The following is a 22,435-nucleotide window of genomic DNA, read 5'->3' as shown; positions in this document are numbered from 1 at the left end:
TTATTACTGTGTTGTGAAACTCTTTACAGTATTACATTATGACACGACATTTATTTTGAGAGGGAAAGCACTTGGGATCACACTCCAAACTTACTCAGTGACTCAGTTTATTACCAGCGCCTGCCTGGCCACAATACACGTCCGTTGATGGATGGACAGCAGGCAAAGCCAATTACCGGCTATCCCTAACTGTCCGAGCAAGAAAGAGGCGGGTCTCGGAACACACATTAATATGGCAGGCAGAAAGGTTACGCAGTGGAGGGCTAACTTTAACATACGCGAGTTGTCAGGGTCTGGGAAGAAACGAAACCATCTTTTATACAATATTAGACCTTTCCTTTAGTTTCAAAATGAATGTCCAACCTTGTGCTAGGTGTGGCTATGTGGTTTACCCAGCTGAGAAAATCAACTGCATAGATCAGGTAAGTTTACATTTTCTTGATAATAATAATAATAATAATAATAATAATAATAATAATAATAATAATAATAATAATAATAATTAAACAAAACACTACGAAATAGAATTTAATGATGCTCACGATTAAGACTGAAAACCAAATCTGAATGTGAAAAAAAAATCCCTTTCAGATATAAGAACAATAATGAATACCGTATGTCATCAGAGTAAACCATGCAGTGTATTTAATAGTATTACAGTGCTTTACCATCTTATTAATAGTTTTTAAATAATCTTTAAGCGCTTAAAAAACAATGGTAATGTGGTTTACTATGTTTGTAGTTGAAAACACATTTCTTATATAATATACATTTTTCCCCATTTTCATTTTCTTCTTTTTTTGAATAGAATTGGCACAAAGCGTGTTTTCACTGTGAGATTTGTAAGATGATACTTACCGCAAATAATTTTGTCAGTCATCAGAAAAAGCCATACTGCCAAGTGTAAGTGATTTAGAATTCTTTCTATTTTATTTATCATTGGTTCATTTTAAATAATATGTATTTAGATATATATACTGTATAATCGAATGTTCTTTTTTGTTTTGCCAAACTGCTATTATACATATATAATGCAATATTTTAAAAAAACACACACATTGTATTTTCTTTTCAATCTATCTTTTAGAGTCTCATAAAAGCAACACAGAAACAAAAACACTCAATTAGTAACAACCCACTAAAACTGCAATGTTTAAATCAGACCATTTACAACAGAACAGGCTGACCTGCTGTACTAAGATACACAACCAGGATTATGTTCTAAAGGTAACTAAAAACAGTGACATCTTTGATTAATCTACAGGCACAACCCCAAAAACAACGACTTTACCAGCGTGTATGAAACTCCCGCTAACATAAATGCAAAAAAGCAATCGGAAGCCATCAGTGAGGTAAGTGTAAAAAAAAATAAAAAGTGTACTGTTCATTCTGTGATTCATTTGCTTAATAAAGACTACCTTACAAGGCTCAAACATATACAGTAAAACCAATTTGTCTGAGTTGTAATCTCTGTAGCCAGGAGCCTTATCAGAAGCTAGCCAGGTAGACCTCCATGAGTTGGTGCTCTTGCAAGTGGGGTTTGTGGTTCTTTCCCTGGGGGTTCTGAAGAAGTGAACTCAACCACTGCACCATGCATGCTTTTATCAGGACACTCTGTGCTACTCAGATAGACAGTATCTTTACTTAAACTATAGAAATTCCATAGCACTATTAAAACAAACAAAACAAGCAAGTGTATTTCCAATAGTGAGGCACATACATTCTGGGTGGAGTTTCGCATCAGATTGGGCATGCAATTAAACTGAAGAACAAGAAGTCATGCACTCAGATGCTGTAACAAAAACAGAAAGATTACTTCTGTTTACAAGCATTCAAGCCAGTCTAGGAAAGCCTTTAGCTTCCTGTGACGATGCTGGTCTGGGTTACTGCAGGTTCTATTTCTGGCCTGAGATTATATGACACCTCTTTATGAGTATGCCAGTCCAAATTATATTCAGGGTAAAATTCCTCACCTCCCCTATCTCTGGGAGCCACCTGTTCCTTTCAATCACCATGCTGGGTTCAGGCTAGGTAGAAACAAAATGGAAAGACCTAACCAAAAACCATTTAAAAAAGCAGAACATATTTAATAAAGACAAACCCACACTAGAAACACGCGCAAACGACAGTATAACAAGATATGAAATATAGTATAATATATTCGGTGCAAACATATCTAGAAAACATTGAACACATGAGTACAACAATATTTTTGTAAGGTGATTAAAATATTTAGTTGTCGAATCATTCAAAACGTGCTCTTAATGTTTATGATCTGATGATCGTGAAACACAGATGGGTGTTTCCTAACATTGCAATAACCGTGATTAATGTCAGAGTTGCCTAAAGCAAATATTGATGAAACTTGTTTTTGTCTGTAGATTAAATACCGTGAAGAAGGAGAAAGGTATAAATCTGTTTTCCACTGGGATATGAAGTCCAGAGAGGTGGAACATGCTCGTAAAGTCAGTCATCTTTCAAGTCAGGTAAGAGCAGCCTGGGAGATATACAGTACAGCATGGAAACTTGTGATTCAATGTTATGGATTTGTGAATTTAAAACTTTTTTTTTTTTTTTTGGTTTCCAATGTTGCAGAAAACCTACCAGGCTGACTATGAGGAACAAAAGTCCTGGTACCAAGGCACAGTAACCAGCCCAGGAATTCTAAGGGTGGCCCAGGCACAGAACACCATTAGTGATGTACATCATCCCTCTCTTACTCACTGCAGTTCATCACTTAACCCTGGAATGCCCACGCGTTTTTGAAATGAGAAAAAGCTAGTTTACTTATGTAACTAGATTATGTTCCTTGTACGAAAACACTGTTTGTTTTCCCCCTGTCCGGCGACACATAATATGACAAATTCTGGCTTTTGAAAAAGAATAATATAGTGGCTAAGCATGGTCTCACATGTGACACAGAAAAGGGGATTCCCTGTAAAGTATATTGAAGTGGTTGCTCTTTCACGTCTTGGCTTTATTTGTGCTCTCTACCAGCAAACTTGGTAATGTGACTATTCTAATCAGCTACTGTCTGTAATTGATTTCAGGTAGAGTATAAGCGTGGGCATGAGGATCGTGTTTCCAAATTCACATCCGTTGCAGACACTCGAGACATACTGCATGCCCAAGCAGGAGGGCAGCTTGCGAGTGATGTAAGTACACAGGATGGGACGCATCCAAAACTAGCTTAACTAACAAACGTATTGCTTGGGATCTGTCATGTATTTGTTTAGAATATACTATAAAAATGCAAGAAAATAATATATTTTTTTATTTTTCAGAGCTATCATTTTGATCGGTTTATTTTTCAACAGGGGTTTGGACATACAGCTACATCCAAAGGGTTTGCATCACCCTGCAGAATGAACTAATGTTGCTTCCTAAGGTTGAATTAAACCTGCTGAATAATGTTACGTTGATACATTGAATAATGTACAGCTTTGTAGTATTCCATATACTTAACGACGAAATGACAAATTGAAAAATGTGAAATTCCGAAATTTAACATGAAATACTGTATTACTATTATGCTAAACCTTTGGCCATACTTGTACATATAATACCACGGTCTCACAATGCTGTTTCCTGTTTCAGATTAATTACACTGAAGAATATGAGCATCTTAAAGGAAAAGGGAGCTTCCCTGCAATGATCACTCCAGCATACCAGCGCGCCAAGCAAGCCAACACTTTGGCTAGTGATGTAAGTGATGAACTCTTCAAACTGAGCCACAGCAGGAACTGGTTCATGAAAAACCACTAACTGCTGCTCTAAACGTTTCACTGTGGGTTTTCTTGTATGGAACTGTTTTAAAACAACACCAATTAGTATTCTGAAACCAATATGAAACAACTTCAACCTTACTTACAGTACAAGCAGCTAAATTCAGTGTTGTACTTTTATTCTTCTTTGCAAATGATGATTTGGAATAAATAGATCTGAGTTTAGTCCTTAGTGAAAAGATATGGAAATTGCAGATATACTGTATGTCAGTTGATCTTACCCCCAATTAATGTATTCTAATTTTCTTGTGTAAATGACAATATTGTGTAAACTTCATTGTTTTTTTTTTGTTTGTTTCTTGTTCCTCGTTGCTGGTTTTCTACATCCTTCCTTTCTATTAAATGAAATCTCCGTTTTGTTGGACTGGGGTAGCTGGAGTACAAGCGTGGCCACGGGGAGCGTGTTTCTCAGTACACCTCGGTGACAGACACCCCAGAGGTGCTGCTTGCTAAAGCAGGAGGGCGGCTCGCCAGCGATGTAAGTCATGCACAACAACAGCAAAAAATAGCATCCCTCAAACTGAAAAGCATCACGGGTCACCTTTGGATTAACACCGTGTGTTACTTGCAAAAAACAAATGAGGTGACGGCAAAAAATATGCATTTACTGAATGCAAAAATCAAAACCCGCCATGCTCAGAAAGTGCTTCTATCTGAACTCCCAGTCTGTGTATTAAACAGTTACCAATTCCTCTTGTATTCTGTATTGTACAGTCATGTACTCAAACAGTTAATCCAGGTCTGTCCCATTCCTCTTGCAGTACGCATACACAGAACAATATGAGCAGCACAGAGGGAAAGGCAGCTTCCCTGCACTGATCACCCCAGCCTATCAGAGTGCCAAGAAAGCCAGTGAGCTGGCCAGCGGGGTAAGTGATATACATCTGTTACATAAGCGCGGAACTTCAGTGTAGTGCTATTATCTATTGATACCTGCTGTATTGGATTTTTTTACTGCTTATCAAACTTGGTAACGGTGAAGTTCCTGCTGGGCTTGTATTGTAACAGGTGTTTCTCTAATTACAGTAGATACCATGAATAATGCTTGGAGGGGGTTGGGTCCTTCACACTGGAATTGCTGTTCTATAACTACAGTTACAGTTGAGATGTGCTGGCACAGAGGGCTGTCATTTTTGTTGTTTTGTTTGAGCCACAGCTGGTATGGGGCTGTTAGTACTAATATACATAATACTAGATATTTTAAAAGAATGAAGCCTCCCTGCATTGCCAGTTACCGTTATAACCTTTTAAAAGGGTGGCAGTGCATGAAATCTAAGTAAATATCCTGTATAGTCGAGGTCCTGATGCTGGATGGTTTATCACAGCATCATATTGATACTTTCTGAAATGTACTTACTTTTGAAAATGTCAGCCTGAAACCTGAAGATGCTGTCAAATCCTTTGTCAAGAGCAGCTGATTATTCCCCCCTCAGGTTAAATATCATGAACAGTATGAAAAAGAGCTGAAGGGGAAAGGATGCAGTGAAGCCAGTGGAGCCGAGATCGCCCTTGCGAGAGAGAACACAGACAGGTTCAGCCAGGTTAGCTGCATGCAGACCTGCTGTTATTATCAACAAATGCTGCAATTCCAGCAAAAATATTTAACTGGAATCTGTATTTTATTCATATGAATACTTCTTTTAGCAAAGCTCACATTAGATACAGGTAACAGACATAATGCATTTGGTACTGTAGATGAAATGCTTGTAATTGTGACTCTCTAGCAGGACAGTTGGTCAGTTTGTGTTGCAATCCAGCAGGATGCAATCTGCTGTTGGCACATGTCATGAATGAAAAGGTATTTATTTTTGCTGATGTATCTCCTTCATAGCATTTGTACACTGAAGAATATGAACAGCACAGAGGGAAAGGCAGCTTCCCTGCAATGATCACTCCTGCTTATCATATGGCCAAGAAAGCCCATGACCTTGCCAGCGATGTAAGTACTGAAACTTGCAAAACATGAATTCACTTTTCTATCTGTACAGTATGCTATGTGAATAAAAACTTTATATCTGTCTAAGCAACCATTTCAATGCCCATATCATTCTATTGCTGGCCTCTGTTTTGAAAACAATACAAGTCATTCACTGAATTGTCAGATTGCTTCTGGAGGAATGTTTTACTACAGTATGACAGACGAATCTTAGTGTTGTAAACCACTGTTGCCATCTTTATATCAGCACCATATTTCAGTGTTTTCCCAACCAGGTATTTAGACACTTCAGCCTAACGAATGATAGGGCTGTTGACAACAGTGACTGAGAATTTAAAGTTTGTTTTGCTGCAGGACACAGGACAGAATTAACTGTGTGTGTATGTGTCTCCTTAACTCACCGGAAAGGAATTTCAAGTAACCAGAAACTGCTCATCTATTTTTAGACAATTCTAAATGTTTTATAGGCGATGTTGATTTTTGTTAAAAGATAGTTGCAATGTTTAGACAATAATTGGGCATGCCATTGTTGATTCCAGGTAAAATATAAGAAAGATCTTTCAAAGATGAAGGGGGCTGCTCATTTCCACACCCTGACGTCTCACGACAATTTAGCACTCAAGAGAGCCCAGAAAATCAACAAACTAGTGAGCGAGGTAAGAGCAACGTCAGGAAAAACCAAAATAGACATCTTCAGAAAACTGACAGCTGTTCAAAAGAGCCTTAAGAAGTGATCGTTGCAGACTGCGCAGTCAGAAGAGAAGCTGTCATTTCAGCCTGATACTGCAGGTCACTACCAAGGTCTTCAGAAGAAAAACTAAGAAACACAGCTACTCATTCGAGGACCCATTTCTTAAGAAGTGATCGTTGCAGACTGCGCAGCCTAGCAGTCAGAAGAGAAGCTGTCATTCCAGCCTGATACTGCAGGTCACTACCAAGGTCTTCAGAAGAAAAACTAAGAAACACAGCTACTCATTCGAGGACCCATTTCTTTTTTTAAATCACTCAAATACAAACAAGTGGAGCGTTAGTCTAAAATATCAGGTGCTATTTGTACCTATTTTGAACTCATGTCAATGCTGCCAGTAACCTAATGTGTTTACTGCCTTGTATGCCATGTACTCATAGTTTTTGACTTAACAAGTTATCAGCCTTGAAACAAGAAATATGAATTATGAATATCTAATGATCTTTAATACTGTTTTGACTATTAAAAAAACTAAATGTAGTTATATTCCTCACAAAGTCCTATGGAATTGAAACATCACTTTTATCACTCATCAATACGTTTGTCATTGAGAACCAACCATTGTCCGTGCTACACTGCATACAAGTGAATATTACACTGAGTCACCAAACCCTTCCAAAATAGAGGATACCTGTCAAAGAGCTGGAGCCGTTCCAGAACAGAGCAGCTGTATAATAAGAGCTGGAGCCGTTCCAGAAGAACAGAGCAGCTGTATAATAAGAGCTGGAGCTGTTCCAGAACAGTGCAGCTGTATAATAAGAGCTGGAGGCCATTCCAGAAGAACAGAGCAACTGTATAATGAGAGCTGGAGCCGTTCCAGAAGAACAGAGCAGCTGTATAATAAGAGCTGGAGCCGTTCCAGAACAGTGCAGCTGTATAATAAGAGCTGGAGGCCATTCCAGAAGAACAGAGCAACTGTATAATGAGAGCTGGAGCCGTTCCAGAAGAACAGAGCAGCTGTATAATAAGAGCTGGAGCTGTTCCAGAAGAACAGAGCAGCTGTATAATAAGAGCTGGAGCCGTTCCAGAACAGAGCAGCTGTATAATAAGAGCTGGAGCCATTCCAGAACAGTGCAGCTGTATAATAAGAGCTGGAGGCCATTCCAGAAGAACAGAGCAACTGTATAATGAGAGCTGGAGCCATTCCAGAATAACAGAGCAGCTGTTTAAGAAGCAGTACAGCAGAAGTTGACTGAATAATTACTTTTCCAATGTTTTTGTTCTGCATATTTAGGTGGAGTACAAGAAGGATCTGGAAAACACCAAAGGTCACAGCATTAATTACTGTGAAACTCCTCAGTTTAAGAATGCATCCAAGATGGCTAAATATACTAGTGATGTAAGTACTGTGCCAATGTCTTTACCAGCTGCTCTGGAAGAACAAACTGTTCCAGGGATCGGCTTGCTATCACATCCAGATCCCATTGTTATCACAATAGCTGCTCTGCCAGTGGCTCCTGTGTGCTCTGGTGTATGCTTTGACCTTACAGAGGGGTTCATGGTGTATGAAGTATTGCACAGACTCAGAGGCAGTACTGAGCTGTAGCCACACACTCCATGAATTAACCCTCAATCAGCCATACCTTCAGCCCACAGGCATCGTTTCTTCCCACCCAAGGAAAAAAAAACACATTACTGACTCACTGCTTGTTTACCTCAATGCAAATTCTTTTCCTGTTTATAACACACACATTAAAGAAATAAAGTGAGTGATGCTACCTCTCTGCTGCCAGAGAAGTTGAAGTTGATGTTTACAGGCATGCTTTCAAGCCTACTTCTGATCCCACACAGAACAGCAGTTGCATCACTGATTTCCATTGGATTTCCATTCCCTTCATAGGTTAAGTACAAGCAGAGCTATCAGAACCAGATGAAGGGGCATTATGAAGGCGTTGGTATGGACAGACGGACACTCCATGCAATGAAAGTCAGAAATTTGGCAAGTAATGTAAGTATAACGTTGATGTAGAGGAATCTATGCCTAGGCTTTAAATAGTAAATTGAGAGATGTCCAAAAAAAAAAAAAAAATTCAGATTCACCTCATTTTAATATTACCAGCAAAAAAAGAACATGAAAAAAGATGTGGTGTAAAAAAAAATAGATATCCCACAGAAAAAATGAACGGAAATGAAATGAAGCAAGGTTATCTAAAGATAATGTAATTGTGGCTCATCACGTTTTTCCAGGACACCACCTCAGTGACAGATACACCTTGCTAAAGCTACTTACCTCCTGCCTCAAGCAGCCACAAATGTTTTGTTACATACTGTTTCTTTTGCTGTTTTAAAGATTGCTTATAAATCGGACTATGAAAATGACAAGAATGAACAAACTGACTACAACTATCCTGCCACAATGACTCCTTCATATAAGACTCAGAAGAAACTGGAACCACTAAAGGATGTAAGAAATCACCTGTGCAGTATAAAGAGTGAATATAAACAGCGTATTCTGTGCTGAACACATTTCCACTCACAATGTGTGGTTTGTGTTCCTTTTTGTTTTGCGTACATCTTGAACTTCCTGGTAACAATTCTTTTGCTCACAGGTGAACTACAGACAACACGTGGACAAGCTAACATACAGTTCAGTAACAGACACTCCTGATATAGTGCAAGCAAAAATCAACGCTCATCAGCTCAGCAATGTAAGTCTTGGCAACAGCTATTCAATTCCAGCAAAAAACATTAGTTTTTGTTAAAAGCACAATTTCCTCACGTTTCTTTTCAGGACTAGGTGCCATATTACCAGTAATTGCAGGCTGATGCATTACAATGCTGTTATCAGTTCTATCGAGAGTAGCTTGCAGCCAATTCCCCTTGGACGCAGATATTACAAATATCAAATCTCTTGTGCGTGTGTTGTAAGAGTACAGTTCTCTACAGAGGCTCCATATTCAGCTTTATGGGATATCTAATTTTCAACTACTGTACAGAATTGCTGTAATACAGCCACTAAGTGTTTGTCCAAGGTTACAAAGCCACAGTGACATTGAGTATTATCATTGCTATTGGCTGCTTGACTATATTTATGTGGTATGATGAAGTTCTTCACTGCCACCCATATCAAGTAATACAGACAGTTTCCTGTTACTCAGCCAGTCTCTACTAGCTTCTGAAATCCCATTTAAAATAACACACAGTCTCTATAAAGAGTAGACCCAGGGTGGATGCCAGAACGCTGGTGTCATCGCTTCAAAGTGTTTTATAAACCATGTGCTCTTCTGCCACTATCATCCTCGCCACCTTCTTCTCACGAAGGCCTGACTCTGCAACTATAACATGAGAGAGAGAAAAAAAAAACTTACATGAGTTAAACAAGAACTTAAACACCTCTCTCTAGAATTCATATTATAGTTTATAAACAGGATAACCTAAACACCTCTCTCTAGAATTCATATGTATAGTTTATAAACAGGATAACCTAAACACCTCTCTCTAGAATTCATATGTATAGTTTATAAACAGGATAACCTAAACACCTCTCTCTAGAATTCATATGTATAGTTTATAAACAGGATAACCTAAACACCTCTCTCTAGAATTCATATGTATAGTTTATAAACAGGATAACCTAAACACCTCTGTCTGTAGAATTCATATTATAGTTATAAACAGGATAACCTAAACACCTCTCTCTAGAATTCATATGTATAGTTTATAAACAGGATAACCTAAACACCTCTGTCTGTAGAATTCATATTATAGTTATAAACAGGATAACCTAAACACCTCTCTCTAGAATTCATATGTATAGTTTATAAACAGGATAACCTAAACACCTCTGTCTGTAGAATTCATATTATAGTTATAAACAGGATAACCTAAACACCTCTGTCTGTAGAATTCATATTATAGTTATAAACAGGATAACCTAAACACCTCTCTAGAATTCATATTTATAGTTTATAAACAGGATACAAAAATCTTTACCTGTTTGTGAATTCAACATACAGTTCAAGAAGTTGCCCTGCCAAAACCTATATGCATTATAAAGTAGATACATGGATAGGAAACTTAATGTGGTACAATTATACACGCAGTGACTAAATAGGGTGTTTCAGTTTCTATATGAATTGCGACTGTTGTGTTTTAGTTCTGCCGTACTCATTTACATTTCATTTTCTTTCCTATAGCTGAATTATCGAGCCCAGTATGAAAAAACCAAGACGAACTTCACATTGCCTCAGGATATTCCTCACCTCAAGAAGGCGAAGGCCAATGCTGAGCTTTACAGTGGTGTAAGCTAGCACTCCGTGTACATGTTTTAAACCTGTACATTACAACACCACAATGTTCATTGGAGCATGGACATATTTACTGATGCATTGTACTGCTCCTGTTGCAGTTTAGTTTTTAGCTTTTTTTTCAACTAAGGCAAATGAGAATAGACAGCTTTCATCTCTAGTGTTTGAGTTTATAGTAGTACCACTAGACATTCACTAGACAATGTTAATACCAGGAAAAAGAAAAATAGTGTCATCTTCTGTGTTTTTTTAGGCAGGGACAAGTTGAAAAGCCATGTAAAGACCCTGTGATCTGTTCTGTAAAGAGCTTTCAGCACCAGCTGTGTATTCAGAACCAGGTGCACTTTCATTGGGTGTCTAATTAGAATTTCAGACCCTTATGGGTCTCACTATGTAATGGTGGCTTGTGCCAATTGCCTAGGCAGGGATATTGAGGCTGGTTATGTGTATTTATATGGAAAAAATGGCATTGCTTTCAAATGGATTTTTTTTTTTTTTTAATTTCAATACTGCTCACCTGCTAACAGCAAGCCCAGTTTAGCAACATGTTTAACATTTCCTGAGGCTCTTGTCAAAAACCTGTATGTGAATGCCCACTGTAGAGGAGTTTGGTATTAACTAAAAACCCATTAGTATGCATGTTAAAAAAACCTTGTGTTAAATGAACACAACATGAGGTTTGATTTAAAGGACAGTGGTGTTTAGATCAGTCGATTATGAGATTGATTGAATTGACCCCAGTGGGGTTAACCTTTGTTAACTTTGTTTTGTTTTTAATTGGCCCGCACAGATTAAATACAAGGAGGACTGGGAGAAGACTAAATCAAAGGCTTGTGAGATGACTCTGGATAACATGTCTTTATTGGCAGCCAAAGCTTCCCGGGATCTAGCTAGTGATGTAAGTGTGAATGCTAATGCCGTCACTCATTATACTGCACGTCTTTCTTGTCAGCTAATTGTAGCTTTTTTTCTTTGTTAAATAGATTAAATACAGAGAAGCTTATGAGAAAATGAAAGACAAAGCGGTGGGAGCCAGTGTGAGCGATTCCAAGACCCTGCACTCACTCCAGGCTGCCAAGATGAGCAGCGAGGTGCGTTCACTTCACTTGCTTTCTTCATACTGCAAACAACACTCTGCTGCTTTTTCTGTATAAGTACAGCATAGACATGGGTGTGTTTTGTAAGAGGACATCACATCTTTTTGGATGACAATAGCATTGTATAGCTGACTGAAGAATACAGCGGTTTGTGAGACTGCATAAGTCCTCCTGATTAAGTCTTTCTGTTTCCTTTGATGTATCTTTAAGTTGTTTACTAGTAGTACAGACATGGGATAAGGTTAGCGTATTAAACATTATGTAAACAGATATTGTTTTGTTCTTAACTGTCCCATATATATATATATATATATATATATATATATATATATATATATATATATATATATATATATATACACACACACATACACTTATAGTACTGTCCAAAAACACTATAATTTCCTATAATATACTATACAGTAATAGGTACTGTAGTATATTATAGCAAAGCATTTGTCATATGGTTATATGGGTTCCTGATAATTGACATTCCCATTTTGCCAGATTGCCTACAGGAAAGGTTCTAAAGAAACCCAGTCCCAGTTCCATCTTCCTCTGGACATGCTGCACCTGAGCCACGCCAAGAAGGCCCAGTCCCTGGCCAGTGAGACAGAGTACAGGAAGAGGCTGCATGAGTACACAGTGCTGCCGGACGACATGAAGGTCAAGTGGGCAAAGAAGGCCTACAGCCTGCAGAGTGAGGTCAGAGAGACAGCACTTTTACATTGTGCCCGAGGGGCGAGGGGTTTGGGACGTTGTAATGTAGAGCTTTGCATTTGAGAAGCTTCACTCAAACAAATATCCAGTTCTTCACATTTTTGCATTTAGTAGTGTAGCATATAGTCTTCTACAGACACCTCAGCTATCGGCACCTCATTCCTCATTCCTGTGTGTTTCAGAGCCAATACAAGGCAGATCTGAGTTGGATGAAAGGGGTGGGATGGGTCACAGAGGGCAGCCTTGACGTTCAGCAGGCAAAGAAAGCAGGAGATCTTCTCAGTGAGGTAAGTAACAAGGGGGCAGATTCAGACCCACTTTAAGTGCCTGAGACGCAAGATAACAGCATCTTCAAAGTATACTATACAAGAAAACAGTTTTTTTTCTTTTTTTTCTTCTTTAACATCAAATTCTAATGTACATAAATGTTAACTTTATTTCTTCTCAGCCAATGTTCACGTAATCAAGGGACATATTTAGTTCTGAAAGTTTGTCGATGTCTGCTAGAAACAGGATGGTTACAGCAGCCAGTGGATGTTAGAAATTAGCAGAGGAAGGTCCAAAACCATACTGTGCATGATTGAAGCGATGAAGCCAATTACATATACATTTTATTTTTAGAAAAAGTACAGGCAGAAGGTTGATGAGCTGAAATTCACCCAGGTGGCTGACACCCTCAACATTAAACATGCCAAGAAAAGCCAGGAGATGCAGAGTGAGGTAAGCTCTTAACTGCAATGTATTTTAAGAGGAAGATTTCCATTCATTACAGTGAAATACAGGGCTATGTAAGTATATGTATATACAGTATATAGATATGCATGCATTACCTTCAACTTCTTTTATTAACAGCTTGTGTATAAAGCAGGCACCGAGCAAACGCTTCACCAGTACACCATGAACAAAGATGAACCGCTATTCAGACAAGCGAAAGCAAACGCTGAATACCTCAGCCAGGTAAGGAAAGTAATCCATAACCCATTCTCAATGCTACATCTCTGATTAACACTGAGTATTACTGGTGTGCAGATTTAACACGAGAAGAGTGGCAAGTAGCTGGAGGGTCAGCCCATTGCTGGGGTACAAATATAAAGAAACTCCATCAACAGGAAAAAGCCCAAACTCCTTTAGATATTGAAGGAGGTGTTCTGTATTGTTTTTCTTTGTTTCTAGAACTCCTACAAGAATAGTTGGGAAAAGCAAAAAGGCAAAGGGTTTGAGCTTCGTATGGATGCGCTGTCCATCTTGGCAGCGAAAAGCAAGAGGGATCTTGCAAGCGATGTAAGTTTTATTTTTATTAGTAAACTGTTGTATTATTTGTACCCTTTTCTGCCTCAGTTATTACCTTTACAAGCTACATTCTGCATGTGGCTAACCTTATTAGCACTATGTAGAGGAGCCATACAGTTCACAATCAGTGACCGCTTATATACTATATATATATATATTACCTTAGATCAAGTACAGAGAAGATTATGAGAAGACAAAGGGTGTGATGATTGGAGTAAAGGACGTTAAAGGCGATTCTCAGCTGGCTCATTCCACGAGAGTGTCCAGGTTGCACAGCGACCTGCAGTACAAGAAAGAGTATGAGGACAACAAGACGAAGTACAGCACCTCCCTGGATATGCTGACCCTCGCTCATGCCAAGAAGGCCCAAGGCCTAGCGACAGACCAAGGGTACAAGACATTCCTGCACCATTACACCTCTGTGCCGACTGACACGAAGCTGGAATGGGCAAAGAAGGCTTATGGAATACAGAGTGATGTAAGTGCTGTTAAAAACTGTTTCACATGGAAACCCCCATTATATAACGGAATGTGTAGAGTAACACATGATTTAGGGAAGGTGTAAATTGCATAGACTAAACATGTATTTGTTTGCTTCTTCTTGGTAGTGTTTTAGTTCACGTGTATCATATTTTCTTTTTTGTCTTGTTGTTTTTTTCTTTTTTTTTATTTGTTCATTTTATATTCTCAGAACCAATACAAGTCTGACCTAAACTGGATGAAAGGAGTTGGGTGGGCAGCTGCAGGATCATTGGATGTGGAACAAGCCAGGAAAGCAGGAGACCTCATCAGTGAGGTAAATACAAGCAGGATACCTGTGGAGGTGTTGAGCTTGTTGATCTTGCACCTTGATTATTACACTGCGATTACAATGTGAATAACTCTTCTGAAGTCTTACCAAGGTACTGGAGGTAGTCATATTTAATAGTGACTGTTATAAAGATATAGAACTGCAGACTGCATGAACTTACAAAAGCATAACGTCTGTGAGATATGAACAGTATGAACCCTAGTAAAGCCTTAGTTATAGTGATGGGAGCCTCAGCACACTGTATAAATAGAATGAGCTTTAAATAGTCTTTCATGTGTCAGGATAGGGTTTCTTTTACACAGATACTCGCTTTCAATTACTTATTTTAAGGTTTCTGAGAAGAAGCAACTATCCAGCTGTTAGATGAAGACAAAATTACCCAATCAGTGGTCCAGAACCGCACAGAAGAAATGATTAACTGAATCCATGATAACATGAATAAAACATATCTGGAAATTAATTACTTGTCAATAATGGCATTATATTATGTTGCATTCAACTCGAGTATTGATGGGTTCAATTGATTAAATTTTTTTTTTGTCTTGCAGAGAAAGTACCGTCAGCATGCATATGCACTGAAGCACACCAGCATCAAAGACACACCTGAAATGATTCAGGCCAAGATTAGTTATAACCAGGCTGTGGATGTGAGCTCCTTTATTCTCTTAATCTCACTGTTGTGCTTTCCTTTGTAGCATATGTTTCAATCATGCCATTAAGACAACACTTTGCATGCGTGTTGTGTGCTCATGTTTATCCTTAAACTGGAGCCATTCCTTTCACAGAGATTATACAAAGAACAGGGCGAGAGTGTGAAGCATCACTACACCATGACAAACAACCTTCCAGAGCACCTGCAAGCCAAACTCAATGCAATGAACTTAAGTGAGGTAGGAATTCATTTAGTTACATTTCTATTTTCCCATTAACTGTAAGGTTAAGAAATAAGAAAGGCTGGTCTGTGCTTCAATCCCCTGACCATCACTTCATGAGATGACCATCTCCCGTCAGTTGTAAGACGTAATGATGAGCCAGCCATTATTGATACAAAATACAAAGAATCCTGCCTGCACCCTGAGGACAGCTTCTCTGAGGACATTCACTTGAGGAAATGGGTGGGGCCAAACTGGAAGTGAATGGGACGAACCAGAAGTGGGCATTGTCACATTGTGGGCCTAAAGTGTAGAATGAATGGGGCACCACAAAAACGAGATCAAATATCAGTGATAAAACTAGCAAAAACATGACTAAAGATATACATATGTTACATGGTCAGTGAGTTCTACAGTACCTTATTCTGTGCCCCTTATACAGGCTCGTTACAAGCAATCTTGGACTAAGCTTCGGGACGCTGGGTACAAGTTGGGTTTGGATGCAATTCCGTTCCAGGCTGCTAAAGCGTCTGGAGAAATGATCAGTGATGTAAGTTGGTTCTCTTTCTGGGACTTGATTCTTGTCTCTGTTCATCTGTAATGCTGTTAAAAGAAAAAGGAAGCATTGTGTCCTATATATTTCTTGTAAATCATATATTTCTTTTGAATTGTTTTTCTCTGGTAAAAATACATATAGACAGTTGGGATACATTTTGTAGTACTAGATGTGAAACTGTTCTCCTCTGAAATGAAAGAAGCCCTATGTATCCACCAGTACATGATTTAAAACAGCCTTTTATTTATTGTTTTATAATTTGCTTACAGTACAAGTACAAAGAAGCGTTTGAGAAAACGAAGGGCCGTATGGTTGGACTGAGGGGACTGGAGGATGACATCAATATTTCTCACTCAGTCCATGCAGGAAAGCTGCAGAGTGATGTGAGTATGAAGCATATTGGCTCAGGAATCAGTTTATTTCCCACCACTCCAATTAAGACTGAAATCTTAGTTCTAAACCCGAGCCGTGCGTCCGAATAAGGGTCAACTCATATTTTTTACGAAACGAGAAAATGCCTGAAAAAGTTCTGAAGTCACTATTGGAGGAATCATTTGCTTGTTAAATTCCATGAACACTTTTGTTATGTAATGTGAGATCTCTCCGGTGCCTGGAGTAACTGCTTGACAGGCTGCAGTTGAGTCTCTAGGGCAGTCCTTTAGGATTTACTAGTTTAGGACATCATCTTGCATTAATGCCTTTAATTAAACAATGGCTGTTTATTTTTAAACCAGTTAAAATACAGGAAAGACTCAGAGAAGACCAGGTCCCAGTTCCACCTTCCTATGGACATGATGGTGTTGGTGCATGCTAAGAAGGCCCAGTCTCTGGCCAGCGACCAGGATTACAAGTACATGCTTCATCAGTACACCTCTCTGCCCGACGACCTGAAGATGCAGTGGGCAAAGAAGGCCTACGAGCTGCAGAGCGAGGTACGGTGGAATAGCAGCTTAAACAGAGACTTCAATTGTGAACATGCCGTGTATCTTTACTTCACAAAACATCAAGTTGGTTCTTATTTTGACCTTTTGGCGTAAGATAGAAATTTTATTTTCACATGGATTTAAGTGTGTATATATATATATATATATATATATATAAATCTGACTAGTATTTTGTTGTGTGTAAGTTGTTTGCAAGAGGTTTTCCTCTCCATTATCATCTGTATTATAGCAGATCAGTAGTGTATTATCAAACATGTCCTGCCAGGTTGCTGCATGTACAGTACCTGTGAATATAGCCGCTGGGGATTTTGCTCCACAATTCCAAAGACACGCCTGTTTCTTTTCAACCAGAAACTGTACCGCTCTGACTTGAACTTCTTGAGAGGGGTGGCCTGGATCAGCACAGGGGCCGTGCAGATTGAAGGATCGAAGAGAGCAACGGAGCTGCTCAGCGAGGTGAGCCTGTTGCCATGTACAAGATCACTTGCACTCTGTATCCCTTATTGCACTGCATCTGTTATCACACCCATAATGACACAAGAAGGGCCAGAATTAACACACACTGTAGACCACGTTGTCAAGGGCTTTTGAGGTACTGGCTTTCAGTTGCTTATTGATAACATCTAAAAAGGATTCCTACAGCTAAGAAAACTATATTAATGCTGTATATTCATGTTTTTTCATTGTTTTTGTTTTTCTTTCCTGTATAGAAAAAGTATCGTCAACAGCCATATTCATTCAAGCATACAACTGTGACAGACTCTCCTGATTTGCTCCATGCTAAATTAAGCAACATTATTTCCAATGAGGTTGGTCATTTAACATTGATTGCCATTGTATCCAATAAAAACAGACACCTCATTAAATCCATGCATTCCATACTATGTTAAACCTGTTGATTGACAATTCTTTCTTTTTTAGCGTCTGTACAAAGAAGCAGGAGAACATGCTAGACATCAATATACCCCGACCCTTGGTCAACCTGAGCTCAACCAAGCAAAGATTAATGCAGCCAATTTCAGTGAGGTAATTACTTAATAGGAATTTGTATCAGGTTTCTCACACACACTCACACAGGGTAATTTACATTAACTTGTGCGTGACTGGTACAGCACTAATATACAGTAAAAGCATTTCCTTTTAACAATAATGGTAATAAAAAATACTGGCCAAACTTCAGAGCTTATTCAAAGAACAAAAGCAAATCAAAATGACTACAGTGGTTTGTATTCTCAACCGCCCATCTAATATTGCAGTGCAGAAATGTGATACAGTATCGTTCTTAACAGAATTATATTTCTTTTTTTCAGTCAAAATACAGGCAGTCCTGGCTTGATTTACGGGCTCAGGGCTATAAGTTAACAATGGACGCCATCCCATTCCAGGCTGCGAAGGCATCTGGAGACATTGCAAGTGATGTAAGTAGACTGCTATCCCGTATCTTATTATCTGTTAGCCACAGTTTGAGTTGATTTTCAATGTTTTATTCAGTGGTTTTACATTTCCATTTGCTGCACCATTTCTTGGTCTACCGAAACTCCATTCCAGTCACTTTATTCAACATTATAGAGGCGCCACCTAGAGCTGAGCTTGACAACGGCACCCGGATGTGACGCACTCAGTCCCTCAGGAATTGTAAACACACACGCTCCAAGACTTCTCTCTTGCTCTTTTGGTGATAGGCAATTCTGCTTAATAGCCAATCCCAGGTCCCAAAAGTGCCCACTTTACAGCTAATTTTCCTAAATATTTGGTCCATTGCCAGAATGCTTTGCGAGGCTCATTCACTGTGTTTTTCTCCTTCAGTACCAATACAGACACAACTTTGTGCTGGAGAAGGGCAAGCACATTGGAGCCAGGAGCATTCTGGATGACCCCAAGCTGCTGCACTGCATGCAGATGGCCAAGTTACAGAGCGAGCAGCAGTATAAGAAGGAGTCCCGAGACACCAGCTCCCAGTTCCACCTGGCTATGGACATGGTCAACCTAGTCCATGCCAAGAAGGCTCAGGCGCTGGCCAGCAATCAGGACTACAAGGTCAAGGACCACGCCTACACTGTACTGCCGGATGACATGAAGGTGCAGTGGGCAAAGAAGGCCTATAAGCTGCAGAGTGAGGTAAGAGAGTCACATGGCATGCCTGCTATAAACATCTTCTTATAAGAAGTTGAATCCTGTTACCACAGCCAATGTTGTCCTGCTGTGCTGTTTAGGTAAGGCTGAACAGTCTACACAGTTAAATTAAGGGTCTAGTTCAGTAACTGAGAGCTCAGTTGGAATGAAAACCAGAAGACACAGGGGTCCCCGAGGACCAGGGTAGGGAACCACTGCTCTACACTGTGGAACAAATAAAACAAACAAAATACCAAAAGACCCACTCCGGGAAAAATGTTTAGTGTTTCGCAAATCGATTGATCACATACTGTATGCCTCCTCCGTTGCGTGTTTTTACAGAAACTGTACAAGTCAGACCTGAACTTCATGAAAGGAGTGGGCTGGATTACAGCAGGAACCCCACAGATCGAAACTGCAAAAAGGGCTGGAGAACTTATCAGTGAGGTCAGCAAACTGTGCCTTTATAAACAAAGTACTCTGGAATCAGAGTGGGACATAGCCAGAGCCTAATGTAAACAGCTACAACAGAGGATTTCTTGGCATCACAACAAAATTCTGTATGGTCAGGTATACAGTTATTGCAAATGCTACTGCATTTCTTTCAGCAAGTCTATTGAACAGTGATGGTGTTTGTTTCCTACATTCTTGAAAAAGACTTTGATGACTATGGGGCACTAAATCTTTAAGCTGAAGTCTTAGTGGAATGTGTATATAGTTAATAAGTTTCAATTTCAGTTTGTTCCTATTCACTTTGCAGAAGAACTATCGGCAGCACCCGGGCAGCCTGCAATTCACCTCAGTGGCTGACTCTCCAGACCTGCTTCATGCGAGGAACAGCTACCTGCAATGCAGTGAAGTACGACAGTCCAGCAGGAATCTGAATATGATGTATTTTTAAAGGTTGATCTGAAGAACCCAATTTGCTGTTCATTGAAAACAGAGGATGTTTTATGGGTGGTACAGTAAAAGCACAGATATCCCATCCACTTATAGTGCTTTTAAATTTGAGTATAATCTTACCCCCCATGTGACGCTGTCTCCTCCTGCAGCAGGCTGGGGTTTTGTTATAGCCAGCCTTGACAGTCTTAACAGATTGAAAGAACTTCCCAGTGGAGCCAAGGCAAGCACAGTAAAATACATAGTAATGCACAGGCAAGCTTACCTGCAAACTTACCAAGGGTAAATGCAGACTAAGCAGAGTAGACAAGATTGAAAAATTCAATGGAAATAAAACTGGTAATAAAGCAGTAACTTCGACCCATTTTGCTGTACCGTAGTCACTGCATTCAAAAAGACGTGCATGAACACAATGCGAAATGTTCACAAGGCTTCTTTTTACAGAGGCTGTACAAGTCTGGGGATTCTGAGTCCATGCACAGATGCACCTTGCCTCCTGACCACCCCGACTTCATCAGAGCCCGTCTGAACGCTCAGCACATCAGTGATGTAAGTCACGCATTTACAATGGAGTATAACCTGTTAACTGTTAAGCACCATTCTTCTTATACTCCTCATTTCCTTCTGTAACAGAAAGCTTATAAAACATCTTGGGACCAGATCAGATCTGCCCACTTTGACTTTCGACTGGATGCCATCCCCTTCCAAACAGCTAAAGCATCAAGGGAAATCGCTAGTGATGTAAGTATTTCAAGAATCAATGCATGAACATGATTGTTGGTACTAGATATCTGTACAAAAACAAGCGCTACAGAGCCTGTTTCATTAGAGCCCATCCACAATGTAAATATGATCAAAGCTCTTATAAATCGTTATGCTTTTTTATGATCATTATCTAGGAGTTACACAAGTAAGGTAGGCTCAGGCTCTTCCCTTGTATTGCACTTTCTGTTCATGTGCTTACCCTGAATTGAAAAGAGAATCCACGTTTTGTTTTCAGTTCCGATACAAAGAGGCCTTCGTGAAGGATAAGGGTCAGCAGATTGGGTTCCGCTGTGTCGATGACGACCCCAAAATGAAACACTTCCTATCGGTCAGCAAACTCCAGAGCAACAATGAGTACAAGAAGCATTCAGAAGAGACCAGGTCCCAGTACAAGAGCCACAGCGATCAGCCAGGCTTCCTCCAAGCCAAGAAGAGCCAGGAGCAAGCCAGCGACCTGAGCTACAGACAGCACCTGCACCAGTATACCTGTGACCCGGAGCAGCTAAACCTGAAACATGCAAAGCAGGCCTACAAGCTGCAGAGCGATGTGAGTGTCTTCACTGCCCAGAGCAGCTGAACCTGAAGCATACAAAGTGTACAAGCTGCAGAGCAATGCAAGTGTCTTCACTGAGACTCACACCTGTGGAGATGCCACTGTCTTAAGCTCTCTGTGCTTGCGCGAAGTGTACCAGTACATTTCTGTGGTTAATAGTAATATAGTACTATTACTACTACCACTACTGCTACTATTAATAATAGTATTTATACAAATAAAATGAATTGCTACATGGAATAGCCTTATTAACACATGCAGTACTTTTTTTTTAATGCACTTAATTGGCGTGGATTTGAATCATTTTCAAGCTTCTCTTCACTCTCTTTGCAGGTTAACTATAAATCGGACCTGAGCTGGATGCGAGGTATTGGCTGGACCCCGCCAGGCTCCCACAAGGTGGAGATGGCCAGGCGGGCGGCTGAACTGGGCTACGCACAGGGGCTGGACCTGGAACACACTGCAGCACAGCATGAGCAGCACATGGTGAGAAATATATATTGGCAATTACAGCATAAATTTGTATCTTTTATATACCTACCTGCATAAAAACCTCTGGGTGTGAGAATTTAATAACAAAATTCTTTGTTTCTTTTTTTTCCCCACAGCGGGCATCTCAGCAGAAGGAAACCAGACAGGAATTTCAGCAAGAGGGGGTTAACCTAGATGCTACTGAGATCCTTCATGTTAAAAGAAAGAAAGTGCAGATGAATAAGAAAACTATGTAGAGTCCCTCAGGAATCCAAGTATAGTACTGTATGCTCCTGTGCTGCATTTAAACATGTAATGCCAGTTTAAACATGCCTGGGACTTGGAAGGTAAAACGCTTACTAATGTACTTTATTCACATTTATAATTTGTCATGATGAATGTTGCTTACTGGTTAATATCTGATTTGTATTTAGAAATGATGTATGGCATGATGTTTCACTATTTAACTGACAGGTTCAGCTGTGTACCAGAGAGATAAACAGTTGCTTGGTGTCACTTGCTTAAATGTTTAGCAGAGAGACGATATAATGCTTGTTTATCTATGCTATGCTTTGGAAGGGTAAATAAAGATTTTGGTATAGCACACTGGTCGCTTCTTGTGGAATGT

At 39.6% G+C, this 22,435-nt stretch overlaps 1 protein-coding gene across 3 annotated transcripts; it reads left to right on the top strand.

The window, feature by feature from the left end:
• The first annotated feature begins 241 nt into the window (after positions 1–241).
• Positions 242–22,413, top strand: nrap (nebulin-related anchoring protein). Of its 3 annotated transcripts, XM_058985356.1 has the most exons (43): positions 242–422; positions 809–903; positions 1,265–1,352; positions 2,382–2,486; positions 2,596–2,700; positions 3,051–3,155; positions 3,598–3,705; positions 4,159–4,263; positions 4,547–4,654; positions 5,219–5,326; positions 5,617–5,724; positions 6,261–6,377; positions 7,704–7,808; positions 8,310–8,417; positions 8,760–8,873; positions 9,019–9,117; positions 10,606–10,710; positions 11,507–11,614; positions 11,700–11,807; positions 12,321–12,518; positions 12,716–12,820; positions 13,155–13,253; positions 13,386–13,490; positions 13,707–13,814; positions 13,990–14,301; positions 14,515–14,619; positions 15,183–15,281; positions 15,420–15,524; positions 15,949–16,056; positions 16,332–16,445; positions 16,797–16,994; positions 17,358–17,462; positions 17,717–17,815; positions 17,928–18,032; positions 18,317–18,424; positions 18,813–19,124; positions 19,461–19,565; positions 19,879–19,977; positions 20,463–20,567; positions 20,652–20,759; positions 21,019–21,330; positions 21,670–21,822; positions 21,945–22,413. In XM_058985356.1, the coding sequence occupies exons 1-43, from the start codon at positions 351–353 to the stop codon at positions 22,062–22,064; spliced, it is 5,358 nt and encodes a 1,785-aa protein (XP_058841339.1). In that variant the 5' UTR covers positions 242–350; the 3' UTR covers positions 22,065–22,413. The 3 variants fall into 3 exon arrangements, with proteins under 3 accessions (XP_058841339.1, XP_058841341.1, XP_058841340.1); XM_058985358.1 differs by lacking the exon at positions 6,261–6,377; XM_058985357.1 differs by lacking the exon at positions 19,461–19,565.
• Positions 22,414–22,435: the final 22 nt, after the last annotated feature.

The sequence above is a fragment of the Acipenser ruthenus genome, chromosome 13 (assembly GCF_902713425.1).
Source record: "Acipenser ruthenus chromosome 13, fAciRut3.2 maternal haplotype, whole genome shotgun sequence".
NCBI lineage: Eukaryota > Metazoa > Chordata > Actinopteri > Acipenseriformes > Acipenseridae > Acipenser > Acipenser ruthenus.
The sequence above is the reverse complement of the archived record's forward strand: the minus strand, read 5'-3'. Positions and strand labels throughout refer to the sequence as shown.